Below are 27,831 nucleotides of genomic sequence, written 5' to 3'. Positions count from 1 at the left end.
TTCATGGCTTCTGTGAAACACGGATTTATAGTGCTCCCTTTGTGCCATTAGAGAATATCTCACCTGTACTGAAGAACTGACTTCTCTTCACAGAGGTCTTTTCCTACTGAAAAACTTCTTAAAAGAGAACAATATTCTAAATATACTTCTAGAAATGACAATAAGTCTTTGTTGATTGACTTAGTTTCAGTTTATTTTAATTACATATATTGTTTGGTCTAATGAAGTATTACGGCAGGACAGAAGAGTGAAATTAAAAATCCTAAAGAAATCTCTAATAATCTCGTATACTTAAAAAAAGTATTATGCAAACTGACAGAAAAAGTACTTTATTTATTTATAATATCATTTTGTAAACAATCACACTGTGCACTTTTTAATTCAACAGTAAGAACAATTGTTTTCTAGGGACTTATAGCAAACCCTATATAAAGTGAATGACTTAATACATGAATGAAGATGACTAGGGTAGAATAATTTCTGAAAATGTCAAATTACAGCACTTGATACAAAGACCGATGATAACTATCTGTACCATAAAAATTTACATGCCATGAAACATTAATTTATAATTTTAAATATACAGTAAAACATAGTTATAAAAAGGTATTAAATTTATTATAAACCAGTGAATTACTCAGAGAAATATTTATTAAAACCTACTAAAAACCAGTAAATATTGCAACTGAGGTAAAAATTTATAAGTAAACAAAACTATCACTTATAAGGACCAAGAAGTAAACAAAAGGGCAGACATTTTCTGACGACTGTGTCTACTCCTTGATATTTTGAAGCAGCTTCAACAAATGTGACTCAATAACCTGTTGAACTAGAACAGATAGGTAATCAAGATTACAGCACACTGACTATAAATTTCTTAAAAAACTATCAAATTTAACTCATCCCCAATATTTTCCTAAAATAAAGTTATTTCTAAGCAGGACACACGCATAGTCTGAGGGCGATAATACAATGCAACACTTTAAAAAACTTGAAACTTAGTCTGTCCCTGAGTAACTGTCCAAGTTACTGGACGTTGTATCTTGGTTTCCATATTTTTGAAACTGAAGGAGAGTCCAGAATACAAGGTTATCCTAAGGTTGCCCTATAAATAGTTTGCTATCAAAATATGAAATAAATCTTATAAACAGATATGCACTTATCCTCCGGTAACTAATTATTTGGGTTGGTGACAAGTATAGTAACAAACTTATTTCTAGACTTTATAGGAATCTGTGGACTTTTCCCAAAGTTAAAAGTGTATGTCAGGAGTTGGGATAACGTGTTTTAGGATTACAGTGATAAAGATGGTTTGGAGTACTGGCTTATACTATTTACAGAGCTTTACTAAGATGAGACACAAGAGTTCAAACATACTTACCACTTCTATAGCCCAGGGCTACAGCTAGATCCATAGAATTATATCCAGAGTCAGTTTCAATTGTTGGGTCAGCCCCACTTTCTATACCAAAATAGAAAAATCTACATAAATGAAATGAAAATGCAGATATGTTTGTCTATTATTGGCTCATGTAGAAATAGTTTGGAGAATGTTTTTAGGGTAGTCTGACAAAGTACGGAATGCATGGGGTACTCAGAATTTATTTTAGTGGATTGGAGGGAAGACACTTCAAACAAACAGCATCCTCTGGAGTAGCTGAAACTCATACACAGTTAAAGATAAAGCTCATGCGTAAGGACACTGTAGAAAGAAAACAATAGTGAATTCATTTTCTTTTCTTCTTCTTTTTTTTTTTTCCCCCTGACAGAGCCTTGCTCCATCGCCCAGGCTGGAATGCTGCGATGCAGTGTCGGCTCATTGCAACCTCTGCCCCTGGGGTTCAAGTGATCCTCCTGCCTTAGCATCCTGAGTAGCTGGGATTACAGGTGCCCACCTGCCTGGCTAATTTTTATATTTTTTGTAGAGATGGGGTTTCACCATGTTGGCCAGACTGGTTTGAACTCCTGACCTCAAGTAATTCACCCGCCTTGGCCTCCCAAAGTGTGGGATTACAGGCATGAGCCACTGTGCCCGGCCACATAGTGGATTCATATGTGATCCCCCAAATGAAAGCAACAAGGACAAAAGGTCCAATTGCAAGTGTGGTATGTGATGGAGCTGCTTCTCACATGGGCAACTTTATGGTAGCAGGTGCTCTAGGGGTGAAGAGCAGCAAGATTCATGTATTTAACAATAGTTAATGATTCTTCTGAGTAGCACCAGGGGAGGCCAGGTTGAAAAAATAAAATCAAGTCCTCACATGGCATTTTCTAAAGAGTATTCACTTTTATCTGCTTACCTAAGAGCATCTTTACACATTTCACATGATTTCCATGTACAGCATAAAGCAGAGGTGTTCCTCCATTCTGCAAAACGAAAAGGTGATTCAGAGTTTTTCAGGGTGAGCAAGACTCAAGTAATTTAATGCTGCTGTGAGAAGTTTTACTAGAATTGGACATACAATCATTCGAAGTAATTTTAATATTTTGTGAAGGATACTTAAATCAGAACTAATAATTGAGTCTGTGATATTAACTTTTTCTTCTAGGTATTTAGCTAATTAATTATTCTTCTTTATTTATTCTTTGATTTATTTTTTAGAAACAGGGTCTGTGTCACCCAGGCTGGAGTGCAGTGGTGCAATCATAGTTCACTGTAGCCTCAAACTTCTGGGCTCCAGTCATCCTCCCGCTTCAGCCTCCCAAGCAGCTGGGACTACAGGTGTACACCACCATGCCCAGTCTATTTCTTCTTTAATAAAACTTACTGCATCTCTCCTGAACCAAATACATTCTAAAACTTGTTACAGTAATTTTAAATGTAGTATCACAAACTTACCCAATCATATTCATTTACATCAACTCCACAATCAAGCAGCATTTTGACAATATCTGTGTAGCCTTTACTACAGGCCAATGACAGTGCACTTTCTCGACCTTTTCCTAAAAGTTGGGGATCAGCACCCTGGTATGGAAAGTAGAGATAAAAGACTTCTCAATTAGTTTAAACAAGAATATTGTTATCCCTGTCTATAATAATTATAGTAAAACACTAGGCCTGGTAATGTTCTGGGCTTAATATAGAAATAATGAAAACTTTTACTCATGGATGCTTTTATTGAGATTGCCTGGATGCCTTCCTTCCTCTGTCCTGTATCAATCCTAATCATCCTTTCATTCTGGAGTCAAGTCACAGCTCCTCCATGAAGCCTTCTCCTTCCAAGCTGATAGTACTTCTGTTCCCGTGGGACTTAGAGAGGTCTGGGCATTAAATTATTTCTTACTGTTGCATGTATGATTAGTCTTGCCTTCCCAACTAGATCCAAGTTCCACGAGAATATGAAAAGCATTAAACTTTTTTTGGTAGCCTCTACCATTATACCTAGCTGGCTGGATATATAAAAACTCTACTAATGACTTAGCTGAACTTAAGTAACTATACATATACATTTTCTGAGGCATTTTCCTTACATTCTGAAGTAGGAACTCTACCACAGCTATTTGCCCGTGTGCTGCAGCCCACATCAGAGGAGTAAATCCTTCTTCATCCGTGTGATTGATAACATTTTCTATTTAAAAGAAAAGCAATTTTTGTGATCTAATTTAACAACCACATCTTAATATCACTATGAAAAACTGGCATTCCGAAGAGTTGATTATAATACTCAACAAAGTTCACTTTTTGCTGACTTTTCATTGGTGTCCTATTGCATGTTGTTGTAATTTGTAGTCTGAATGTATTAAAATATGCCTCAGTGTACATAGCCGGGTTCCGATAACATATTAGTTAAAGTACAAAGTACCAGACATGACATAATGCCAGGTACAAGGCAGTCAAAAGAACACTGGTCTCAGAATCAGGAGACCAGAGTTTGAATTCTGGCTCTGTCACTTTCTAGCCATGTAACCCTGGGCAAGACAGTTAATTTCTTCAATATACAGAATTCCTTGCTTACCTCGATGTACAGTTGGGAGGATCATAACAAAAATGAGATTATATGATAGCCCTCAGCATTACACAAATACATAAACTTACTGAATCTTATTAAAGCTATCTTCTACTCCATAGCTAACATTGCTGCCTGTGAATTTCTCTCATTCTTGTGGTTTGCTAACACAATGTTATGTGGATGACAGATAATATAATGTGAATGAAGAATAATCTCAAATACAGTACCATGCAATTCTACCTTGAACCCCATTTTCTTCCCTAGATTGTCTACTAGTTATTAAGTCCACAGCCTTTTCTCTAAATTTATTTAGTAGATTGAAGAAGCCTCCAAATATTCATAAACAAACAGAAATATAATGATTAAGTCTTTCTTATAAAAATGATGTGATTAAGCAAAATAAAACTCTTTGATCAGACTCCCTGTATTCCATAAACAGTTTTGGGACAACTGGCTAACTTTTAAAGCATGAAAATAAAAATACAGCTCAATCTTTACTCCATTACAACAAAACATATTCCATGTGAGTTAAAGATTGAAATGTAAAAAGGAAACCCCAGAAGTTCTAGAATAAGGAATGAGTAAATTTATTTACAATCTTAAAATGGGAAATCCTTTCTAAGCAAGATATAAAATCCAGAAGTCACAAAGAAGAAAATAAATTTATGACTTACAAATGTTATGCTTTCAGAACTCCATAAAGGAAGCCAAAGGAAAAATGACAAGCTGGGGAACAATATATGCAACATAAACAACAACAAAAAGCTAATTTCCTTAATTTAGAGTTTACATACCAGTATACAGCAGGCAGTTCACACACAAAAAATTCCAGTAGACCATAACTTAAAAAATGTAAATGAAACTACTCTGAGATGCCATTTTTCACCCATCAGATTAGCAAAATTTGGAGTCTGCTAATATCCTGTATCAGTTGAGGGCATGGGGAAACAGAAACCCTAGCTCTGGTGTAAGGACACACATCTGGTTATATATATATTATATATTTACATATATAAGTTGTCTGTATATATGTATGTATATATGCATCTATGTATGTATATATGTGTGCATATATGTATGTGTGTATATACACACATACACACACACCCTTTGACTCAGCAAATCTACTTGTGGGAATCTGCCCTATAGATATACTTTAAGTTTTAAGTATAAACCTAAAACTTAAGGGGGGGCAGTTAAAATAAATAACATAGAACATGTACATGCAATACAATGCACACTTATGTGCATTGTACTTTATTATAAAAACAATAAAATAGGTCTTTAATATGTGCTTATATAGAAAGCTCTCCACAGTATTCAGTGTAAAATGGTGCAATGTAGTGTATATTTTCCCTTTTGTGTAAGTAACAAGCACATACACATTCTCACACATAACCTGAAACACAAATAGAAATGTTTTCCATAAAAATTTTCTGAAAATGTAAGAAACTTATAATGTTTACTTTTGGGGAAAAGGCAAGGGTGGTAAAGGAACTTTTACATTTTATATTCCTTTTTTTTTTTTTTTTTTTTTTTTTACTATCCCTTGGGTTATCTGCCTGGTGAGTTTATGTAACTATTTGCTTTTGTCTTTATACTTTCTTATATTAAAATAAAATAACAAATCTAATAAATCCTATTGAATTTGTTTAAATATTTTTAAATAGGCTATTACCTTGTTCGATACGAGTAGCCAGATACAGCATCTCTCCCTGAGCAGCCAACTGGTGAACAGACAAAGCTGAAACAGTACAGAAAATGTTTCATGCATTATCTATAGGGTACACTTGCCTCACCCCAGGGTTCATGTTTGTGTCACAATTTTCTTTTCCAAAACAAAAACTATAATTTTATTGTTTTAAAAATATAACTTAAAATGTATCCTAAAATTAAGGCTGGGCGCGGTCGCTCATGCCTGTAATCCCAGCACCTTGGTACTCAGAGGCAGGTGGATCACTTGAGGTCAGGAGTTTGAGACCAGCCTGGCCAATGTGGCAAAACCCTGTTTCTACAAAAAATACAAAAATTAGCTAGGCGTGGTGGCGCATGCCTATAATCCCAGCTACTTGGGAGGCTGAGGCGGGGGGAATCACTTGAATCAGGGAGGCAGAGGTTGTAGTGAACTGAGACTGCGCCACTGCACTCCAGTCTGGGTGACAGAAAAAAAAAGTATCCTAAAATTACAAGTACTCATTCTGTATCTGAGAATTGATTCATATTCACTTAAGGTAATTTTGATATCTACAATTTTATTTTTATGAGACAGGGTTTCGTCATGTTGCTCAGGTTGGCCTTGAACTTCAGGGCTCAAGCAGATCCTCCCACCCTGACCTCCCAAAGTGCTGGGATTACAGGCATGAGTCCCCATGCCTCGGCCTTTTTAAAAAATCTACAAATTGTTATTATCAATGAAATCTATTCTGAAGAAATGGCTTAGATATTTAATTTTTAAAATGCTATTTCTGTATCCAAACTTATGAGGAAGATGGGTCTAAAAGACAGGAAGACACTTTTTGTCTTTTTATTGACTGACCCCATTGTGGTCTTAAATATTTTTATTTCAAGACTCTATGGGGTTTTCTTTTTACAAGGAATGAGGTCATAAATGAAAAACAGGCCTTGAGAGTAAATTTATTTATTTATTTTGAGACAGGGTCTCAATTTGTCACCCAGCCTCAACCTCCTGTGCTCAAGTGATCTTCCTGCCTCATGCCCCCAAATAGCTGGAACTACAGGTGGGTGACACCACGTCTGGGTAATTTGCATATTTTTTGAAGAGACAGGGTTTTGCCACATTGCCCAGGTCTTCAACTCCTGAGCTCAAGCAATCTGCCAGCCTCAGCCTCCCAAAGTGCTAGGGTTATAGGCATGAACCACTGCGCCTGGCCTGAGAATAAATTCTTGAGTGTAGGCCCAGCTGTGGCTGATTAGCTATGTGATCTTGGGTAACTTTAAACATTTTTGTCTGTAACGTGGGATGTAAATCAAATGATCTTAGGTATTTGTTTTTAGCTCAAAAATTCCGTGGTGGATTATTTTAAGACAACTTCTTTAAAGACAATGCCAAATAGGGAGAGTTCTCCTTAAAAATTAGTAGCATTTGATCATTGACTTCAATGATACGATTGGATGGCCTTACTAGAGAAGGAAAAGCAACTGGTGTCCTATGCAAATTTATGTAAGTAAACCAGAAATGGCCAACAGTGGGGTGAGAGTCCTACAGGAAGATTCTTCCTAGCTCAACTGTTACAGTATGTGACTCAGAAATCAGGAGGGATTTAGTGTTTCCAAAGAAAAGACAGAATTTGTCATGCTTTAGAATATAGATATATTTATATTACATTTTCAAATACAGTGACTAACATATATACAGTTAAATACTAACACAAATACAGTTGTTTTTCTCTTTTTAACATACTTTTGCTACATAGAATATTTTTGTAGTTTCAATAGAAAAACTTTACTTCCTCTAGAATGATTCTACATTTAAAAAGTTGTGGATTCAAGGTATTAAAAGAGGCAGTTTCATATTCATATTATATTCAAATTCAAAATTACAGTGCAAATCACTCAGCTTTTACTACAAAATCATTTATTGATCAGTGATCTGGTTTATAAGTAAAATGTGAAGCCTTGAACTCCAAGAACATGAAAACACTGACAGTGTTTTAATTTCAAAGGGCTCAGAATTATTATCTTTAATCTCATTATTAACTCATTTTTATAGTAAAACTTTTTTTTCATAATATTTTAATCTGTATTTGCTCTCAACAGAGAAATATAACACAGGAACTATTTATTTATTATTGATTGATTGGAATCAGGGTCTCACTCTGCTGCTCAGGCTGGGGTGCAGTGGCGTGATCACAACTCAGTGTAGTCTTGACCTCCTGGGCTCAAGTGATCCTCCTGCCTTAGCTTCTTGAGTATTTGGGACTACAGGTGCATGCCACCACACCGGGCTAACTAAAAAAAATTTTTTTTGGTCGAGATGGGATCTTGTTATGTTGCTCAGGCTGGTCTTGAACTCCTGAGCTCAAGTAATCCTACCTCAGTATCTCAAAGTGCTGGGATTATAGGTGTGACCCACTGTGTCTAGCCCCATGTGAAATATTTAAAAATGTAATAATATATGAAAAAGTTTTCAATTGCTAAAACTACCAGAACATCACTTAAGCTTTCAAAAAACTTAAGTATAATGCATTTATTTATTTATTTTTAATTGACAATAATTGTGTATATCTATGGAGTACAAAGGGGTATTTTAATACACGTTTATATTGTAGAATGATTAAAGCCAATTAACAAATCTATCACCTCACATACTTACTTTTTTGTAGTGAAATCATTTAAAATTTACTCTTTTAGCAATTTTGAAAAATATAATGCATTATTATTTTTTATTTTTATTTTTCTGAGACAGGGTTTCACTCTGTCACCCAGGCTGGAGTACAACGGTGCAATCTCAGCTCATTGCAACCTCCTCCTCCCAGGTTCAAGTGATCCTCTCACCTCAGCCTCCCAAGTAGCTGGGAACACAGGCATGCACCACCACACCTGGCTATTTTTAAAATTTTTTTCATTTTTTATTTTTTGTATTTTTAGTAGAGACAGGGTCTTGCTGTGTTGCCCTGGCCAGTCTCGAATTCCTGAGCTCAAGTGATCCACCAGCCCCAGCCTCCCAAAGTGTTGGGATTACAGGTGTGAGCCACCATGCCCAGCCTTCACTGCATTATATTTATTATAGTCACCATTGTGCACAATACGTCATTGAGTAGTCCTCCTGTCTAGCTAAAACTTTGTATCCTTTGATCAATATCTCTACCCTTTCAGCATCTACTCACCTCTCCCAGCCTCTGGTAAACACCAGTTTACTGTGTACTTCCACTGAGTTCTACTTTTCCAGATGTCCCATATAGTGAGATCGTGTGGTATTTGTCTTTCTATGCCTGACTTATTTCACTTAGCATAATGTCCTCCAGGTTCATCCATGTGTCGCTAAGTGACAGAATTTCCTTCTTTTTTAAGGTTGAATAGTATTCCATTGTGTAGTATAATACATTTTCTTTATCCAAAGAATATGCATTTAATGAAAATAATGTTTTAAAGTCAAATTCTTGAAAGTATTATATTAAGAATATAATAATACATCAGTGGCAAATACTTACAATTTGCTAACAGAGGTGTGGTAGAGACCTCATTTCCTCTGTGTTTGTTGGTTAAAGTAGTTGACTGTTTTATGGGTGAGAAATGCTTTGTTGTAGATGGGGTGTAGACATGCCTTACTTGAATTCCCGGAGAAGGAGATGTATGGATATTGCATTCAGCTAAGTAAAAAACAAATGTAAACACATTAAAAGCATTTCAATAAGAGTTCTATGTCAATGCCTACATTTAAAAAGAAATACATGAGGTATAATAGCTTCAATTAAACTATTTATCAAGTGATACTAAATTGTTTTTATCATATAAAGTCCATACTTCCTTGTTTGCATAGTAGCGAGTTAATCTAGGCTGGGCATGGTGCTCAAGCCTGAAATTCCATCACTTTGGGAGGCCAAGGCAGGTGGATCACCTGAGGTCAGGAGTTCGAGACCAGCCTGGCCGACACGGTGAAACCCCGTCTCTACTAAAAATACAAAAAATTAGCTGGGCATGGTGGTGCACGCCTGTAATCCCAGCTACTCGGGAGGCTGAGGCAGGAGAATTGCTTGAACCCAGGAGGTGGAGGTTGCAGTGACCCAAGATCTCACCACTGCACTCCAGCCTGGGCAACAAAGCAAGGCTTCCACTCAAAAAAAAAAAAAAAAAGTTTGTACTGTACTACCACAGTGAAAGTTCTGGAAAAAAATATTAATCTTGAGTGATGTTATCCTAAGAGAATAGTTTTATTATTCAGGGTATCATTATAAAAGCAAATCTAGGGCATGATGACAGACTTCCATGCATTAAAGCATAGAAACTGAATGCACATTAAATATTCATAGAACAGGAATATTCAGGAAAGGATATTACACTAATTCATTTCTAAAAGGAACATGAATTTTTTTTCTTATGATTTTATTTTTTGAGACAGAGTCTCACTCTGTTGCCCAGGCTGGAGTGCAGTGGCATAATCTCAGCTCAATGTAACCACCACCTCTCTGGTTCAAGCAATTCTCGTGCCTCAGCCTCCTGAGTAGCTGGGATTACAGGTGTGTGCCACCATGCCTGGCTAATTTTTGTATTTTTAGTAGAGACGAGGTTTCACCATGTTGGCTAGGCTGGTCTTGAACTCCTGACCTCAAGTGATTTGCCTGCCTCGGTCTCCCAAAGTGCTGGGATTACAGGCATGAGCCACCGTACCCAGCCCTATGATTTTTAAAGGAACAATAGGGAACTTCATTAGGGAATTTGTAAATAAATATTAAAAAGGAAGTTTTTAAAAAAATCAACATGTACTTCCCTTAAATATTATATAATCTGAAATTATTTTAATTTGGCTTCTGTGAGATTCCAGAAAATCATATTAAAAAATGACTTCTAAACTGTCTTCCCAAACTCAAAATTTCATGATTGGGAAAAAAACCCAAATACACAAAAACAAAAACAAATACAGATATTTATACCATAACTTTCAACCTTTAAATAGGACAGATGCCACCTCCAGGTCAGAGTTAACCTGATCTTGAATATTTTTACTATCTTCTTCATTTAAGGACTTCACAAATCGAGAACACACATTCATATCAAATCGGTTAGGCAATATGAATTTCATTCCCATGGCAACACCCTGAGCTGACCCTTCTTCTGAATTTGGGTCCAGTGGATGTTCTATTTTAATGTCTGGCATGCCAGTTAGGCTATAAGTGCTGGGACACTCTTCCACTATAAGCTGGGCTCCAATATCCAGATTTGTTGATGTAGCCATGATTTCAACTGTAGTTTCAATAATTAAAACATTTCTTCATGATTTCCTCTTGGTTTTATAAGAGCAGTATCCAGTGTATTCTTGAAATTTGGATATTGAAAAATCTGAAAGAAAAAAATTAGAAAATTAAAAGTATTCTATCAACTTAAATAAAAATACACAAAATAATCATTTTCAATCCAGTATCGAAACAATGCTCTTGAAAGCACCTATACATAATAGAAAGCATATAATGTTCGGAGGTAGAGAAACCTGAGTATGTATTCAAGCTTTGCCATTAATTAGTTGTGTGACCTGTAGCTTCCATGTCATTTATAAAATAGGGATACCACCATTAACCTTACAGGGTTCTGGTAAAGACCAAATGAAATACTGGACAGTGACATTCTCACCTCCATCATTAAATTCCAATAAATTTTAGTTACTGTTTCTCCCATTTCCTATACCTGAATATTGCCAAATGGATAAAAGATCAGGCTAACAATGAAAATAAACTAACTTCTTACCTAAGGTTAGTTCTTTAATATGCTATGTTTATATAGGTGGCCCTTAGTTTGAATTTAGAAATGATATAACTCATGTTGTATCCAAGTTTATTGGCATTGTTATCTGTAACACCTGTGATTCCTAGACCATGAAAGACTTTACAAAACTTTGGTTTTCATGAACTGAAGGTACATTTATCAATTTTTGTTCAGATTAAGCATTAGCAACTTAATGTAGGTCTCATGAAAAATAAAGTAGGTAGATTATGGATTGCTTTTCCAAGATGTATAATTGTCTTAGATACATTATCATTTGGGACAGGAAGGAAATTAATAACATCCAGTTAATTTTTTCACGTTAGGGTTTATTGCCTCTTAGAAGTTTTGAGAGGGTGCAGGGTGTTATAAAATTGGAATTCGAATTAAAAGAAAAATGCATTAGAATCACAGTGGAGCAAAGGTCACCAAACCCTACATTTACAGATAACCACCTTTTACAATTTTAAAAGATTAATTTTCAAAGATTAATCCTTATAACAATCCTTTGAGTAGGCAGGTCAGATAATCATATGTCCACCTAGGAGAGGAGAAAAAGGAAACTCATGAATTATGAGGGCTTACTCAGTTCTGACTCCATCACTCTGACCATTAAAATGAGGCAGCACTGAACAAAGCCAAAACCTCCACGAGTTGAATAAACAACACATAGTATAGTAAGGAAAAAAAAAAAAAAGGCAGGAAGAAGGTTAATATATTTCTGCAAAAAGAAGGAAACCAGAAAAGAAAGTAAGTTCAGTGATTCAAAGGGAGATGGATGTGCAATGCATTAGTCCATGCGTCTTAAAAGGTACTGGACAATCCCAACTGTGTTTCCTGAGGGAAGAACCATCTCCCCCTTTCTCCTATCCAGCAGTTGTCTAAGTGAAACTCCCCTAAGCTCTCTGAGTACCCTGCATATATCTGTATTTTAGCATTTACCATTCTCTTGACCATTTAAATAACATCTAAACTGAAAACTCCCCTAGGATGGGGACCACTCTTACCAATCTCTGCATACAAAACAGTACTTGGTCCCACCAGGTGCTCCGTAAATGTTTTCTGATCTTAACTTTAATAATTTTTTTCATACTCTTTTTTTCTATTTCGAACATTTGCTGATTAGACCTGGCTTTCCACTCCCAACATTGCTACTAACGAGCTGGGCAATCCTGGACAAACAAATAATACAAGTTTTCTGAAATTCACCTATTATAAAAAGGTGTTGAAATAGGCCTTTCTAATATTCTTTCCAGCTCTAAACAGCTTCCATGTTACAAGTCAAGGTTTATAGATGGAATTACAGGTCTTCGAGAGGAGAATAGCAAATGTGCTTAGGGGAAGGGGGTGGGTGGAAAAAGAACGCTTATCTTGGCACAGCAGTCTAATGAGAGGAGAAGCAAAGTTGATTGGTAAGACAAAATTTTGAAGAACAGGAGAGGGAGGCGGGGGTGAGGGAGGCGGGGGGTAAGGGGGATGGGGTAAACACGACTTAGAAGAGGAGGTGGTGAGAAAAATGGGGTATGGCAATAGATAGCTAGGTTCACCTCGATCTGTCAGAGCCCAGGGATGAAGGGATGGAGAGTCTAAGGAGATAAAGTGAGCAGCTACGCTAGTTCCTGCGGATGCTAATAACAGGAGCCCCTCGTTTCTTCCTGATCCTGGAATTATCCTACAAGGAGAGGAAGGTGCTATGAAAATAAATGATGCCTCACAGGCTACAGGTGTCCCAGCGTCCCGAGACAGGAGCCCGCTGGAGGGGAGACTCTTGTAGGAAAGGAAGTCCGTTCTGTCGCCACCCGCCAGCTGTGCCCGAAAAGTCCCAGGAAGAAACTCTCGCTCATCCGCGGCGAGCGGATCCCGGACACGGGGGCTGGAGGCCGACCCGGTGAGAGTGCAGGGTCTCGCGACCACCGACGACAGCAGACAGCGAGTGGAGCCTTCCCATCTGAGGCCAGTACAGGCCTCCAAGCCCGGGCTTGTTTTGGCCGCGACGTCACTTCCGATTTCTTCTTTCGCCTTCTGGCTGAAAAACGTTCTGTGGCAGTGCAGCTGAGACTTTCAGGTTTTCTTTTCTTTGTCTCTCTCTCCTTTTTTTTTTTTTTTTTGCCGCCTTTACGCTCCAAGGCCCATCCTGCCGGAGTACTACACAGATAGGGTCATTTCAGTTGACGGTTCTGGGTCACCAGAGCAGAGGAAGCCCCAATTTCGCCCTCCGGTCACGCCTCCTGCTCCAGATCGCCCCGCCCACCTGACTTGCCTCTGCGCCGCCGGGTTGCGTGAGTAGCTTGAACGGGCGCTGGTACGTCATTTTCGCGCGACGTTAGGTTCGCTGTGTGTGTCGCCGGCTCCTTGAGGGTCCACGTGATTTTTACGCCAGTGCTGCTGAACTGTCCAGAGGATAGGGAGCTGGCCCAGTCCGATTAATTGTCCTTGGGTCGAGGTGTCTCGTCGGACCCTTTGGGGCTCGGTGGAGGTAGGTGAAGGCGGCTCCCATTGAGGGAAGCCCATACACCCGGCCTTTCTGTGTTATCTGGCATGCTCTTGGGGCTTCCCAGGCTGTAGAGTAGAGTGGCCAAATTCTTTAACCGGCTCAAGTTACCCTCAGTTAAGCTTCGACCTAGATTCTTCTCTGCGATTACACCCTCTCCTGTCCACCGTTGTTAGTTCCCGGAGTAATCAGCAACTCTCCAAGGCAATGGACACATTTCCATCTTTGTCTTTGCTTACGAGGTTCCCTCAGGTGAAGAGAACGTAGTGGAGTTTTAAAAGATTTGGGAGATAAAATCAGCAGATCTTGTTAACTATTTGGATGTAGGGAGTGAGGAAGAAGGACACGGAAAGGCTGAGTCTAGGTTAATATCTGGTGCCAGTCACCAGCCAAAATGGAGTATACTGGAGTAAGCGAGGGCACAGACCATGTCTTTATTTCATTCACCATTATATCCCCAGTGCCTAGAACAGTGTCCTGCACGTTGGTAGGTACTTTAATGAACAGAAGAGTGTTCCCCCTTTAATCATTGGTCGTTGTATTTCATTAAAGCACCTTTTAAATATATGTTATACCTATTTATCGTGGTGTTACTGATGTAAAGTTTTCAGGCTTCTTGGAATAGATGATGAGTACCACCTCAGGAATCATTTACCTGATAACGTTGAATCTCTTTTGCAATTGAATCGTTCTGGAAAGATATTTTGGCTCGATTGCATATTATTTAAAAGTTTTATCTTATTCTGCCACTTTAGTGTTGAATTTAATTTCAGGATTGCTTTATTACAGTTTTCGTTCCTACAGTTTACACCTATTAAAGTAAATTTAATTTTAAGCTTCTACAGTAGAAGCTTTGTATTTCTTAATTATTAGCATTTTTAGGCTTTCAGGAAATCAAATCCGTAACTATAATTGTTATAGATTAAATATCATCCAAAACTTGGATTCAGGAAACTTGTATTTGCAGGTTCACCTTAATATTTCCTGTTGCCAAAAAATGGACACTCAAAGCCAGCATGATCCTTTTTGATTTGGCTACTATAAGGCTGTGCTAGATTTATTCCCAAGTGTTGTAAAACGGTTGGCTAGGTGTAAGAACCTTTGTGTACAGCTGAATAGATGGTGCGATATGATAGCCCTTACTTTAATTATTCTTGCTTCCTATAGATTGCCTTTTCTGGGTTACAATTACATGGCTTATTGGTCTCTAATCTATATACTTCCACACAGACTTTTTAAAGAAAGCAGAGTGGAAATCAACTATATGTACAAGTTTATAATATGTATATAAAATATTTTCTTTTTCAGAATTACGACAGAGTCACTGCAATTATTTCTAATTCCAATTCCAAAATAGTGACCCTTGGACAGTAGTGCAATTATATGGAATTATGGCTGGTTATAAGCCTGTAGCTATTCAGACATATCCTATACTTGGTGAAAAAATCACGCAGGATACACTGTACTGGAACAACTATAAGGTGAGTGTGGGAGATAATGAGGGAGGAGGGATTTGTGTTTATGCCAATTTCTCTAGCATATGTTGTACTCTGGATGCTCTAACAGAGAATTGTTAACTAAAAACTATCAGCAGCTTATAGTTTGGGCAGATAATTTGATATCTATTTTTTCTTGGAATTTTATGTAAAAGTCCATACTGCTTAATCAGATTAACCATACAAATACCTAGCACAGAATAGATGATCAATCAATGCCAAATGAATTAAATTTTAAAATTTGAATCTCATGTATGTAAAGATGTTTAATGAAGTATTGCTTGTAATAGTGGAAATCTTGAAAAACCTATGTCTGTTAGTAGTGGACTGGTATAGTAAATTACAGTGTGTCCTTAAAATGGATGGTAAGTCTTTTGCTCCTATGATAGCTAATATGTGTTACTAAGTGAAAAGAAGCAAGGTATGGAACAGCCTGCATGGTATGATTATCTTTGTATTATTTTAAAAGTACATGGTTATTATATGCTGGTATAGACATGATAACTTTTTTTTTTTTTTCCTGGTAGAAATCACAGTAAACTCAATAGCTGAAGAGACAGAGTGGAGTGTGGTTTTCTAACCATACATTTATTTCAGTGGCAACAAGAATAGTCTGGGTGATGAGATATGGACCTTTTTTGCTTTCTTTGTAATTTTATGTTAAATACAACCTAAGAAATGTTACTAAGAACAAAGAGAAATGGTCTGTAACGAATGCTTAGATAGGTCTTACCAGCGGTAACTCTGTTAACATGCTATTATTTTTTATTAAGACCCCTGTTCAGATTAAGGAATTTGGTGCAGTTTCAAAAGTAGACTTTTCTCCTCAGCCTCCATATAATTATGCTGTCACAGCTTCCTCAAGAGTAAGTATAATATTGAATTTCTTTATTTTTCTTTTGTATAGTTCACTACTGATCTTGAGCCATCTGGTGAAATACTGTCTTTCATCTTGTAGATTCACATTTATGGCCGATACTCCCAAGAACCTATAAAAACCTTTTCTCGATTTAAAGACACAGCGTACTGTGCTACTTTTCGACAAGATGGTAGATTGCTTGTGGCTGGCAGTGAAGACGGTGGAGTTCAACTTTTTGATATAAGTGGGAGGGCTCCCCTCAGGCAGTTTGAAGGCCATACAAAGTAAGAGACAGTTGGTTTTTATGTGTTCTGGTTTTATTTTGTTGTGAGCTCTTTTTTTCTCTGGGCTTTGATGAGAAACATAGAGCAGTTTTATGAAGATTATTTGCCTGTGTGTACTATATTTCCTGATTGTTCTAAGAGTGCTTAACTTGGGTTCCGTGGTCCAGTTTCATGGGGCTTATATATTCCCTAGAATTGTATGTGATATTTTAGGAAATATATGTTTATCTAGGGAGCTATTCTGTAGCTTTTGGTTAACTTTAGCGGGGTCTGTGGCCCAGTTGAGGTGATGAATTACTGATCTAAAGACAACCTTACAGCTAGTAATGAGAGCTCTATCGGCCTGTACTGTCTTGGAGGCTCTCATGTTGAAGTCAAGTTGGAAGGTGGATTTTCTTCTTGGATTTATAGTATTTTGCCCCTTGATAAATTAACTGGCCATCACAATTTTATATTATAACTTCATTTTCAGAATTACCAATGTCCTTGCTGAAATTTGATAAAATATAACAGAAATTTATGTAACATGATTCTATTTATTGGTAAATCTTTTTAGAGTTTTTTAAAGAACTTTTTGAAATTTTAAAAATTGAACTGTCTTTGCGCCCATATTCAGCAGCTAAATGGAATTGTTAACATATTAGAAAATATGATTTTAAGGCTATTCTTTAATATATTTTTTTAAACTTTACAATATAGGAGTATTTACATTTCTTAATTGGCTTGGGGGCAAACACTTGTAAGTTTTCTCTTTCTTTCATAATTTCCCTCTATGAAGACTCCCTGAAACTCAGCTGCTTTTTTTTTTTAATCTGAGAAAAAGGAACATTTTATGTTAGAAGGTACCAGAAAAATAATTTTCTTGCTTTTTAATGTACTGATCTTCAATCTTTCAGAGCAGTGCATACAGTAGATTTTACAGCTGACAAATATCATGTGGTCTCTGGAGCTGATGATTATACAGTTAAATTATGGGATATTCCAAACTCCAAAGAAATTTTGACATTTAAAGAACATTCTGATTATGTGAGGTGTGGATGTGCTAGCAAACTTAATCCAGATCTCTTTATAACAGGTTGGTGAACTCTATTCCCTCCTGAAGCAAATAATCTCATGGGGATGTACTTTAATGTTGCTAAGGGATTCTTGGGATGGAGGGGTTTAAAATTTTTTTTTATGAAGGAATATGTTTCTGATTAATTCTCCAGTTTTTAAATTAATTTTTATGTATGTATGTTTGTATTTATTTTGAGACAGGATCTCACTCTGTTGCCCAGGCTGGAGTGCAGTGATGTGATCACAGCTCACTGCTTCTGCTACCCCCAGGCTCAAGTGATCCTCCCACCTAAGCCTCCCAAGTAGCTGGGACTACAGGTGCCCACCACCACGTGCAGCTACTTTGTGTATTTTTTTTTTTTTTTGTAGAGACAGGGTTTCGCCATGTTGCCCAGGCTGGTCTCAAACTCCTGGGCTCAAGTGATCAACCTGCCTCAGTTTCCTCCCAGAGGGCTGGGATTACAAGAGTGAGCCACCGTGCCTGGCTTCCAATTGTTTTTTATTTTCTTATTCTTCTTTTGTGGATTGTTCATGTCTTCCAAATGTGTTTGGAAAAATCAGGCTGTCTTGAAAACATAATAGACTCTCAGAACTGTAATGGATAGTTCGCTGCCTCAAGCAGCCAAGAAACAAAGACAGTGCAGTTTAGCCTTTGTGGGTGCCTTTACAAAGATTTCCAGATGATTCAGTAGTGACAGTAGTCCAAAGAAAGGAATATTTTAAGATCAGAGCAAGTTAGATTCTGTATAGTATTGTGTAGTGCTTCTTCAGGCACGATCGGTAGTAGAGGGTTTGGAGGTCCTGTGTCTTCATGAATATACATATATGTCTTTTTAAAATTCCATCTAAACGTTTTTTAAAATTTGTACCTGGATACATACAGTTTTTGTTGTTTTAAACAAACTAAAAATACAAAAATTGACATTTTAGGATCATATGATCATACTGTGAAGATGTTTGATGCACGAACGAATACGAGTGTTCTCTCTGTTGAGCATGGGCAGCCAGTGGAGAGTGTCCTGCTTTTCCCCTCTGGAGGTCTTCTGGTGTCAGCAGGTACTTCTTAAAAATAGCTTTCACCAATATTGTTGGTTTTGAATCACATTTGTTTAAAATCAGTTGCTCTTTATAATTTATCAGTGTGCACTTGAATTGCATATCTAAGTTTTTGTTCAAACAGTTGGTAGGTAGGACTGGCAAGCAGTTATCATTTATTGTGTACCTAATGTGAACCAGGCACTGTGCTGTTATATACATATTAACTCTAATGCCCTAGACGATGCTACAAGGTAGTTAGCTTTTTCCCTATTTTACAGCTAATGAAATGAAAGTTTTAACTGATTTTTCCAAGGCAAAGTGGTAAGTGATCTGAAATCACAGAACTCGAGAGCCTACCTTATATATTTAGCCCTGTGCCATCTTATTTAACCCCAGAAATTTAGCTCATACTCCTTTTACTCCTACCTAACAGATCTTCAGCAGCTTTTGAAAATCAGTTATTTGAGATCTGGTAGGCTTGTCTTTTTTTCTGTGCCTCTCTTGATTGAAATGCCCCTACCCAGCGAATAGCTGCTAGTACTAGAGAAAGGAGATAATGTGACCTCAAAAGGGGCCTTGGTACATTTTTCAACAAGTTGGGACTGAGATGTTTTTCTCATTTTGCACATATTGCATTTTCATAATTACAATGGAAGAAGTAAATTGGTTTTTTTCATTTGTAAATAAAGTAAAATGTGTTCATATTAGAAGAATGTATTGGTAGTATGTACACTTGACAACATATATGTTGCTATGTTGCTGTGTGTGCATCCTTTTTTTTTTTAATTCTAAAATCTGGCTAGAAATTACTCTGTTTTATATTCTTTTCCCCAGTAGCTATTTGATTTAAAAATAAGTTGAGGCGGGGCGTGGTCGCTCATGCCTGTAATCCTAGCACTTTGGGAGGCCGAAGCAGGCGGATAGCTTGAGTCCAGGAGTTTGAGACCAGCCTGGGCAACATAGTAAGACTCTAAGACTCATCTCTAATTTAAAAAAAAAAAAATGGTTGATAATGTCAGATATTTCTACTTTTGCTGTTATTCTGACAAATGGAAAAAATATCAAGTTGAACAGGGAGAATGGAATGCTAATCTCCACTGTATGTTACTAGCTAATTGTGACCTTGGGCAATCCCTTAAGGTCTCTAGACCTTGAAAATGAGAGGGTTGGACTAGATCAGTGATTTCAACTGTGATCTCTCTTGTGAGGTGCCACATAGGAGCGGAGAGGTGGGAACTGTGAGTTGGGTTCCAACTCCTGTTCCCCAGTCAAGATTTCTGTCTCCCCTTCCATCCTTTTTTCTGTTTTTCCATATTAGACTTTTCTGCTTGATATTTTGCTGCAAATCTACATTATTCACTCCCACCGCTATATAGAATTCCTTTTAAAAAATGATTTTATTACAGTTTTCTTAAAATGAACTCTTTCAGTTATACATTTATTTTGCTGGAATTTCTGTATGCTTCACAAATATTATTTGTCATAACAGTCCTGTGAGGTAGGAACCGTTATTACCAATAACCCAGGAAGTGGTGAAGCCAGGATTTTACCAGGCAGCCTGGCCTGGACTCCCTCACTCAGCCTGCATGCTTTGTGGAGTGTCCAGGGAAGAATGCTTTTCAGTTCTTTAATATGTTGAATCTGTTGGCAGAATATCCAACTAATGATGATTTCTTTTTATAGGAGGTCGTTATGTTAAAGTCTGGGATATGTTAAAAGGAGGACAATTGCTCGTATCTTTGAAAAATCATCACAAAACCGTGACATGTTTATGTCTAAGCAGCTCTGGACAGAGGTTACTCTCTGGCTCACTGGATAGGTTGGCATTTTAATTTTTTTGTATATTATTATTAGTGTACAGATGTTTACTGTTTGAGGAAATGAGTTATTTCAGTAATATTTGTGATAAGTATTCTGATAACGATTTCCAGGAGATAAAAACCTGTTGAGTTGAAAATAGTTTTGACCTTTTGTTTACATATAGCTACTTATTTTCTCCTTTGACACAATTTGTTTTAACTTACATACTTAAACAACATTATTGAACCATTTGAATGATAACCTTTTAAATAATGTTATTCTATGAACCATATTTTAAAACCATTATTGTACATTCATATATTTTGAGGTTTTCTTTTTGTTTTTTGTTTTTTTTTTGAGACAGAGTCTTGTTCTGTCGCCCAGGCTGGTGTGCAGTGGCACAATCTGGGCTTACTGCAACCTCTGCTTCCCAGGTTCAGTTGATTCTTGTGACCCTCCTGAGTAGCTGGGATTACAGGTGTGCAACACCACATCTGGCTAATTTTTGTATTTTTAATAGAGATGGGGTTTCACCATATTGCCCAGACTGGTCTCGAACTTCTGGGCTCTTGTGATCTGCCCATGTCGCCCTCCCAAAGTGCTGGGATTACAGGCTTGAACCACTGTGCCGGACCTAAAAAGTTTTTTAAAAATTAGATAATTTCTTTTTTTTTTTTTTTTTTTTTTTGAGATGGAGTCTCACTCTGTTGCCTAGGCTAGAGTGCAGTGGTGTGATCTCAGCTCACTGCAACCTCCACCACCTGGGTTCAAGTGATTCTGCCTCAGCTTTCCGAGTGGCTGGGATTACAGATGCCTGCCACCCTGCCTGGCTAGTTTTTGTATTTTTAGTAGAGTTGGAGTTTTGCCATGATGGCCAGGCTGGTCTTGAACTCCTGACCTCACATGATTCACCCACCTTGGCCTCCCAGAGTGCTGGGATTACAGGCATGAACCACTGTGCCTGGCCTAAAAGTTAGATAGCACATTTTGTTTAGCCTAATATCTAATGTAAAAATAAAATATATATTACATATAAAATTTAATTTCAGCATGTAATCTGTGTCAAAATTGTTAAGATAACTAGAAATAAATTAAGCATCTAAACTTGTGCACTGTGATACAATAATCATATTTTAGGTTGAGTGCAGTGACTTACACCTGTAATCCCAGTGCTTTGAGAGGCCAAGGTGGGAGGATCATTTGAGGGCAGGAGTTTGAGACCAACCTGGGCAATATAGTGAGACCCCATCTCTACAAAAAATTTAAAAAATTAGCTGGCCACAGTGGTACACACACCTTTAATCATAGCTACTAGGGAGGCTGAGGCAGGAGAAGCACTTGAGCTCAGGAGTTTGAGGTTGCAGTGAGTTGTGATAGTACCACTGTACTCTAGCCTGGGTGACAGCGATACCCTGTCTCTAAAAAAAAAAAAAGAATGTTAATATTTTGTAAAAATTACTGTCTCCGTTTTTAAATTAAAATTAGGTAAAATAAAAAATTTAGTTTCTCATTTTCACTAGCCACATTTCAAGTGGTCAGTAGCTACGTGTGGCTAGAAGTATGGCACAGTTCTAGAATTTACATGATTTATTATTAGTATTTTTTTTTTGAGACAGAGTTTTGCTGTGTTGCCCAGGCTGGAGGGCAGTGGTATGATCTTGGCTGACTATAACCTCCACCACCTGGCTTCAAGCGATCCCCTCACCTCAGCTTCCTGAGTAGCTGGAACCACAAGCATGTGCCACTGTACCTGACTCATTTTTGTATTTTTGTTGAGATGGGGTTTTGCCATGTTGCCCAGGCTGGTCTCAAAACTCCTGAGTTCGACAGATCCTCCCGCCTCGGCCTCCCAAAGTACTGGGATTACTGGCGTGAGCTACCGTGACTGGCTTACATGATCTATTTTTGATTTATTTTATTTCCATATTTTCATTTTTTTCTGCTGTTATGAAAAACTTTAGTTTTCAGCATGTTAATTAAAAAGTATACAGTCACCCCTTGGTAACTGAGGGGAATTGGTTGTGGATGCCCGAGTCCCTTATTTAAAATGGCATATTTGCATATAACCTACATACATCCACTATATACTTTAAATCATCTCTAGCTTATTTGTAATACCTAATACAATGCAAATGCTATGTAAATGGTTGTTACACTGTATTTTAAAATTCTGTATTATTTTATTTATGTATTTATGGATATTTTTAATCCATGGTTGGTTGAATCTGCAGATGTGGAACCTGCCATAAGGATTGAATGTATATATTTTAAAAGCTAGAAAATATTTTTAATACAAAGGAATTTTTTGTGTAAATACATGGCAAGTATTTACACATGTTACTGAAATCATGTTACTAGGCAATTTGGGACTTGATTCTTAGGTATGTTCCTAAAAGCTAAGTGTAAATTGGCTCTATTTGTGGTGGTTTCAACCAAGAGGGATTTTTGTTCCTCAAGGAATGTTTGACAATATCTTGAGAAAGTATTGTTTTTTATCATAACTCGTGGTACTTGCCATATAGGGGATAGAGGCCAGGAAGGCTGCTAAACATCCTACAATGCACAGAACAGCCCTTACAAAAAAGAATTCTGTGCCCCAAAATAACAGTAATTCTGAGGTTGAGAAGCCCTGATCTTTGGCTTCATATGTCCGTCCGTCCGTCCTTCCTTCCTTCCTTCCTTCCTTCCTTCCTTCCTTCCTTCCTTCCTTCCCTCCCTCCCTCCCTTTCTTTTTTGATTTATTTTTTGTAGAGACGGGGTTTCATCATGTTGCCCAGGCTGGTCTTGAACTCCTGGGCTCAAGCAATCTGCTGACCTTGGCCTCCCAGAGTGCTGGGATTACAGGTGTGAGCCATCACACTAGGCTTTCTGATGTGCTTTCATTGATACTTTTTCTTTTATTTTTTTTAAGACGGAGTTTCACTCTTGTTGCTCATGCTGGAGTACAATGGCGCGGTCTTGGCTCACCGCAACTTCTGCCTCCTGGGTTCATGCAGTTCTCCTGCTTCAGCCTCCTGAGTAGCTGGGATTACAGGCGTGTGCCACCATGCCCGGCTGATTTTGTATTTTCAGTAGAGACAGAGTTTCTCTATATTGGTCAGGCTGCTGTCTAACTCCCGACCTCAGGTGATCCACCTGCCTCGGCCTCCAAAAGTGCTGGGATTACTACAGGTGTGAGCCACTGTGCCCGGCTGATACCTTTTCTTTACTCCCAAGTTTGATCTTCAGATGACAGTGGCTCATGGTCTATCCTTTCGTTTTTTTTGTTTTGTTTTGTTTTGTTTTTTAAAAAAATTTTTGAGACAGAGCCTTACTCTGTGACCCAGGCTGAAGAGCAGTGGCATGATTTTGGCTCACTGCAATCTCTGCCTCCCAGGTTCAAGCAATTCTCATACCTCAGCCTCCTGAGTAGGTGGGATTACAGGTCTGTGTCACCACATCTGGCTAGTTTTTAATTACTTTTGGTAGACATCGGGTTATGCCATGTTGGCCAGGCTGGTCTTGAACTCCTGGCCTCAAGGGATCTGCCCACCTTGGCTTCCCAAAGTGCTGGGATTACAGGCCTGAGCCACCACACTCGGCCCTTCTATTTTTTTTATAAATGGCTAGTCAAAGTCTTTATACAGATATTATAGTTAGGGCTGGTATACAGCCTTTTTTTTTTTTTTTTTTTTTTTTTTTAAGACAAGAGTTTCGCTCTTGTTGCCCAGGCTAGAGTGCAGTAGTGCGATCTCGGCTCCCTGCAACCTCCACGTCCCAGGTTCAAGCAATTCTCCTGCCTCAGCCTCCCAAGTAGCTGGGATTACAAACATGTGCCACCACACCTCGCTAATTTTGTATTTTTCATAGAGATGGGGTTTCACTTATGTTGGTCAGGCTGGTCTCAAACTCCTGACCTCAGGTGATTCACCCACCTTGGCCTCCCAAAGTGCTTGGATTACAGGTGGGAGCCACCGTGCCCTGCCTGCAGCTCATTTTTTAAGGGATTCAGTGATGAATTAGTTTGTAATTAACATTACTAATCTTTGTTTTTCTTCACTGTTGTATAGATTTTAATGTTTGTATTTTGAGTTTTCAGAAAATAGAAATTTGCATTTTATATTCATTTTCAAGGTGATTTTTGAGAAAGCTTTTCTTTTTTATTAGGAAGGTGAAAGTGTACAGCACAACTTCCTACAAAGTAGTCCACAGTTTTGATTATGCAGCTTCAATTTTGAGTCTTGCCCTTGCAGTAAGTACCTTTACCTGTTTTTAAGTCTGTCACTAACCCTGCCTGTTAAATGAAACTAAAATGGAATTTTGGGCTTTATTTTTGGATTTGAGTAACTTTTCTTACCATATTAAATATTTGAGTTAAGACAATTACTGGAATATGTAACTTGTCCTAATGACTTAGCATGAATTCAGGTTTAGGTCCCACTCACTGCATAACTTCAAACTAAGTACAGTGCTCTAGGCATTGTTAACACTAAACACAGGTCCTGGGAAGCTGGTAAATCTCTCTTCAACTCATTTAATTCAAGAGTATTATAGTACACTAGAAAGGCAGATTAGCTCTCTGAGCAGAAAAAAAGATTGAGGGGGAAGGGGACAACAAAATGAAATATCTCCTTTTCTTTGTTACTGCTCTTTCTGAAATGTATACTGTCAAGTTTTATGAGAAGCCACATTTGGGCAGGAAGGCATTTGACTATATTATACAGAAATCTGATTTGGGAGAGGAAAAGCTTATTAAAAATATTTTTGGGGGGCAAGATCGTAAAAGTCATGCTACTGTGTAATCCTTGATGCCGTTAACTTTGTATTATTATACAAACTTTGCCGGTGATATTTTACAAGTATAAGTTCTGTCAATGTACTTATATCCTAAGGAAAAAATGATTTCACTTTAACGTCTTACACTAATCGTTGTTAGGCAGACTATGTGTATCTGAATGGAACTGTTGGTGAATGTATGGACAAGCAGCAAACACATTATAAATGTGTTTTGAAGTAAAAGTACTATAAATTATGAGTTAAGAATAGACTAACTTATTTTTCTAATTGTTATTAGCATGAAGATGAGACAATAGTTGTAGGAATGACCAATGGAATACTGAGTGTTAAACATCGGAAATCTGAAGCAAAGAAGGAATCACTTCCCCGAAGAAGAAGGCCTGCATATCGAACCTTTATTAAAGGAAAAAATTACATGAAGCAGCGGGTATTTGTGCATTTCTCATTTCTGTTTAAAGGGTGAAATTTTTTAGAGTAACCAGCTTCATCCCTGCACATTACTGGAAAGTGTAGTTATGGCACTTTAACTTTATTTTGCATTTCTCTACATCAGAATTATTTCTAGATTGCTAGATTGGGGACATTATTGACGAGTAAGGGGAACAAGGACTACTTTTTGTAATACTCTGCATCATAACATAATGTTATAATGCTTTACTTCATTCAAAATATTGTCTTTCACATACTACCTGATTTGATCTAAATCCCAAGAAGTAGTAGAACCAATCATATCCCCATTTGGCACCTGAGAAGATTGAGAGACAAAGAATTTGTGATTGATTCAGGATTTAATTACTGGTATCCAGAGTTGTTGAGACTAGATCTCATTATCTCTGTTGTTTTGTTTCTCTTTCTACTGTATTACACTGCCTGCCACATAAAGAAAATTTGAAATGAGGAGTTTTTACCTAGAATTAAGGCAATGTTGCATGTTGTAAGTTAAAATTATAAGAAAGTAAGAACATGTTGATGTAGCAAGTTACTCCATTTTTTTTTTCTGACTCTTGATTAGCAGGATTCATTTTTATTTCATCTACATTATGGGCATATGAACATTATTTGTGGCATAGTTCAGAGATACCACTTCATTATGGAAAAGTTTATATTAAGTGTGTCTTTATACAGATACTGATTTTTCTTCTCTATAAATGTACTTTTCATTGCAGGATGACATTTTGATTAACAGGCCAGCAAAGAAACACCTAGAATTGTACGACAGGGATCTGAAACATTTTCGGATCTCTAAGGCACTAGACAGAGTTCTTGATGTGAGTGAGCATTTTTTTTTTTTAAATCATGTTATTATTTACCCTGCATATTACCATGACTTGGAACTGTGAAGATAAATACCTATTCAAACCTGATAATTTAGTGCAAGACAGTGATGTTTTTTGTGCTGTTTTGTCTGCTTATGTTGACTTTGACAATTTTTCTAGCCCACTTGTACAATAAAGACACCCGAGATTACAGTGTCCATCATAAAGGAGTTAAATCGAAGAGGAGTCCTTGCAAATGCACTTGCAGGTCGGGATGAGAAGGAAATCAGTCATGTTCTTAATTTTTTGATAAGGTATGTTTTATGTCTGTGAAACACATTTTTGCATCTGAAATCCTTTATCACCAAATAACAGACATTTAGTTTGATCTTTATAGAGAACTGATGAAACAACTAAATCTGCTTTAAGGATTTTTTTTTTAAGTTTACAAGTTTCACTAACCTGAATTTTTACTTTGTAGGCATCTTTCTCAGCCAAGATTTGCCCCTGTTTTAATCAATGCTGCTGAAATAATTATTGGTAAGTGGTCATTAAAACTTGAAAATCCTAACGCTTGCAAAAGTAGAGATGTCAAATAATCAAATTTGGCAATCAAGTAGATCAAAATATCTTGCTTTTATCAAATCTCAATATGGATTTTCATGGAGAAAATAACAAGGCAATGCAGTTTAAAAGGTAATAAAATGTTTATAGTGGCGTGACTTTGCTAGGGTTATTATAAAAAAACTTTTTTTATAGACATCTATAATGATGACAATTTTTCAGATGGGAAAATGAAAGTAAGTCAGGACTTCTGTACTTTCTGTAATTATTATTTTGTGAAATAAATTTACTCAGAGGGATTGTTATACTTTCTATAAATCATAAATTAATTATAAAATAAGTACAGATTTTCAGTGTTCTTATGGTTAATATTTTTATACTTTTAAAAATTTTGGCTTTTCACTTAATATATAGAAAGATATTGCTAGTTAATGTGTTTTCTTTTTCTCTTTTTAGATATATATCTGCCTGTAATTGGTCAGTCCCCTGTAGTTGATAAAAAGTTTTTGCTACTTCAAGGACTTGTAGAAAAAGAGATTGATTACCAAAGAGAATTATTAGAAACCTTGGGGATGATGGATATGCTTTTTGCCACCATGAGAAGAAAGGAAGGCACTTCTGTGTTGGAACATACATCTGATGGATTTCCAGAGAATAAGAAGATAGAATCATAGTGTCTGCTAAATAAGACATACAGAAACTCTGAAGTTGGAATAGATTTGATGTATTAAATGTCAGAAAGAGACTGTCTTTGATACATTAAAAAAACTATTTGCAGAAGCAGTTCTATGGAAGAGACGGGAATAATTATGGCTGGAAAACAAGTA

At 37.2% G+C, this 27,831-nt stretch overlaps 2 protein-coding genes across 4 annotated transcripts; one reads left to right on the top strand and one right to left on the bottom strand.

The window, feature by feature from the left end:
- Positions 1-313: 313 nt before the first annotated feature.
- Positions 314-13,633, bottom strand: ANKRA2 (ankyrin repeat family A member 2). Of its 2 annotated transcripts, none has more exons than XM_007975191.3 (9): positions 13,100-13,633; positions 10,575-10,967; positions 9,122-9,280; positions 5,629-5,694; positions 3,472-3,569; positions 2,840-2,965; positions 2,301-2,367; positions 1,382-1,462; positions 314-829 (listed from the first exon to the last, which is right to left on the bottom strand). In XM_007975191.3, exons 2-9 carry the CDS (start codon positions 10,861-10,863, stop codon positions 774-776), a joined length of 942 nt encoding a protein of 313 aa, XP_007973382.1. In that variant the 5' UTR covers positions 10,864-10,967; positions 13,100-13,633; the 3' UTR covers positions 314-773. The 2 variants fall into 2 exon arrangements, with proteins under 2 accessions (XP_007973382.1, XP_037866409.1); XM_038010481.2 differs by having other exon boundaries at positions 10,562-10,967; positions 13,100-13,541.
- On the top strand, positions 13,510-27,793 carry UTP15 (UTP15 small subunit processome component). 2 transcript variants are annotated; one of them, XM_007975177.3, is made up of 13 exons: positions 13,510-13,860; positions 15,184-15,356; positions 16,145-16,237; positions 16,330-16,514; positions 17,411-17,589; positions 18,501-18,626; positions 20,292-20,427; positions 24,555-24,639; positions 25,462-25,611; positions 26,351-26,452; positions 26,621-26,754; positions 26,922-26,980; positions 27,461-27,793. In XM_007975177.3, exons 2-13 carry the CDS (start codon positions 15,267-15,269, stop codon positions 27,676-27,678), a joined length of 1,557 nt encoding a protein of 518 aa, XP_007973368.1. In that variant the 5' UTR covers positions 13,510-13,860; positions 15,184-15,266; the 3' UTR covers positions 27,679-27,793. The 2 variants fall into 2 exon arrangements, with proteins under 2 accessions (XP_007973368.1, XP_072870794.1); XM_073014693.1 differs by having other exon boundaries at positions 13,750-13,860; positions 16,202-16,237.
- Positions 27,794-27,831: the final 38 nt, after the last annotated feature.

Source organism: Chlorocebus sabaeus, chromosome 4 (assembly GCF_047675955.1).
Source record: "Chlorocebus sabaeus isolate Y175 chromosome 4, mChlSab1.0.hap1, whole genome shotgun sequence".
Taxonomy (NCBI): Eukaryota; Metazoa; Chordata; class Mammalia; order Primates; family Cercopithecidae; genus Chlorocebus; species Chlorocebus sabaeus.
Note: the sequence above shows the minus strand (reverse complement) of the source record. Positions and strands in the feature narration are given on the sequence as shown.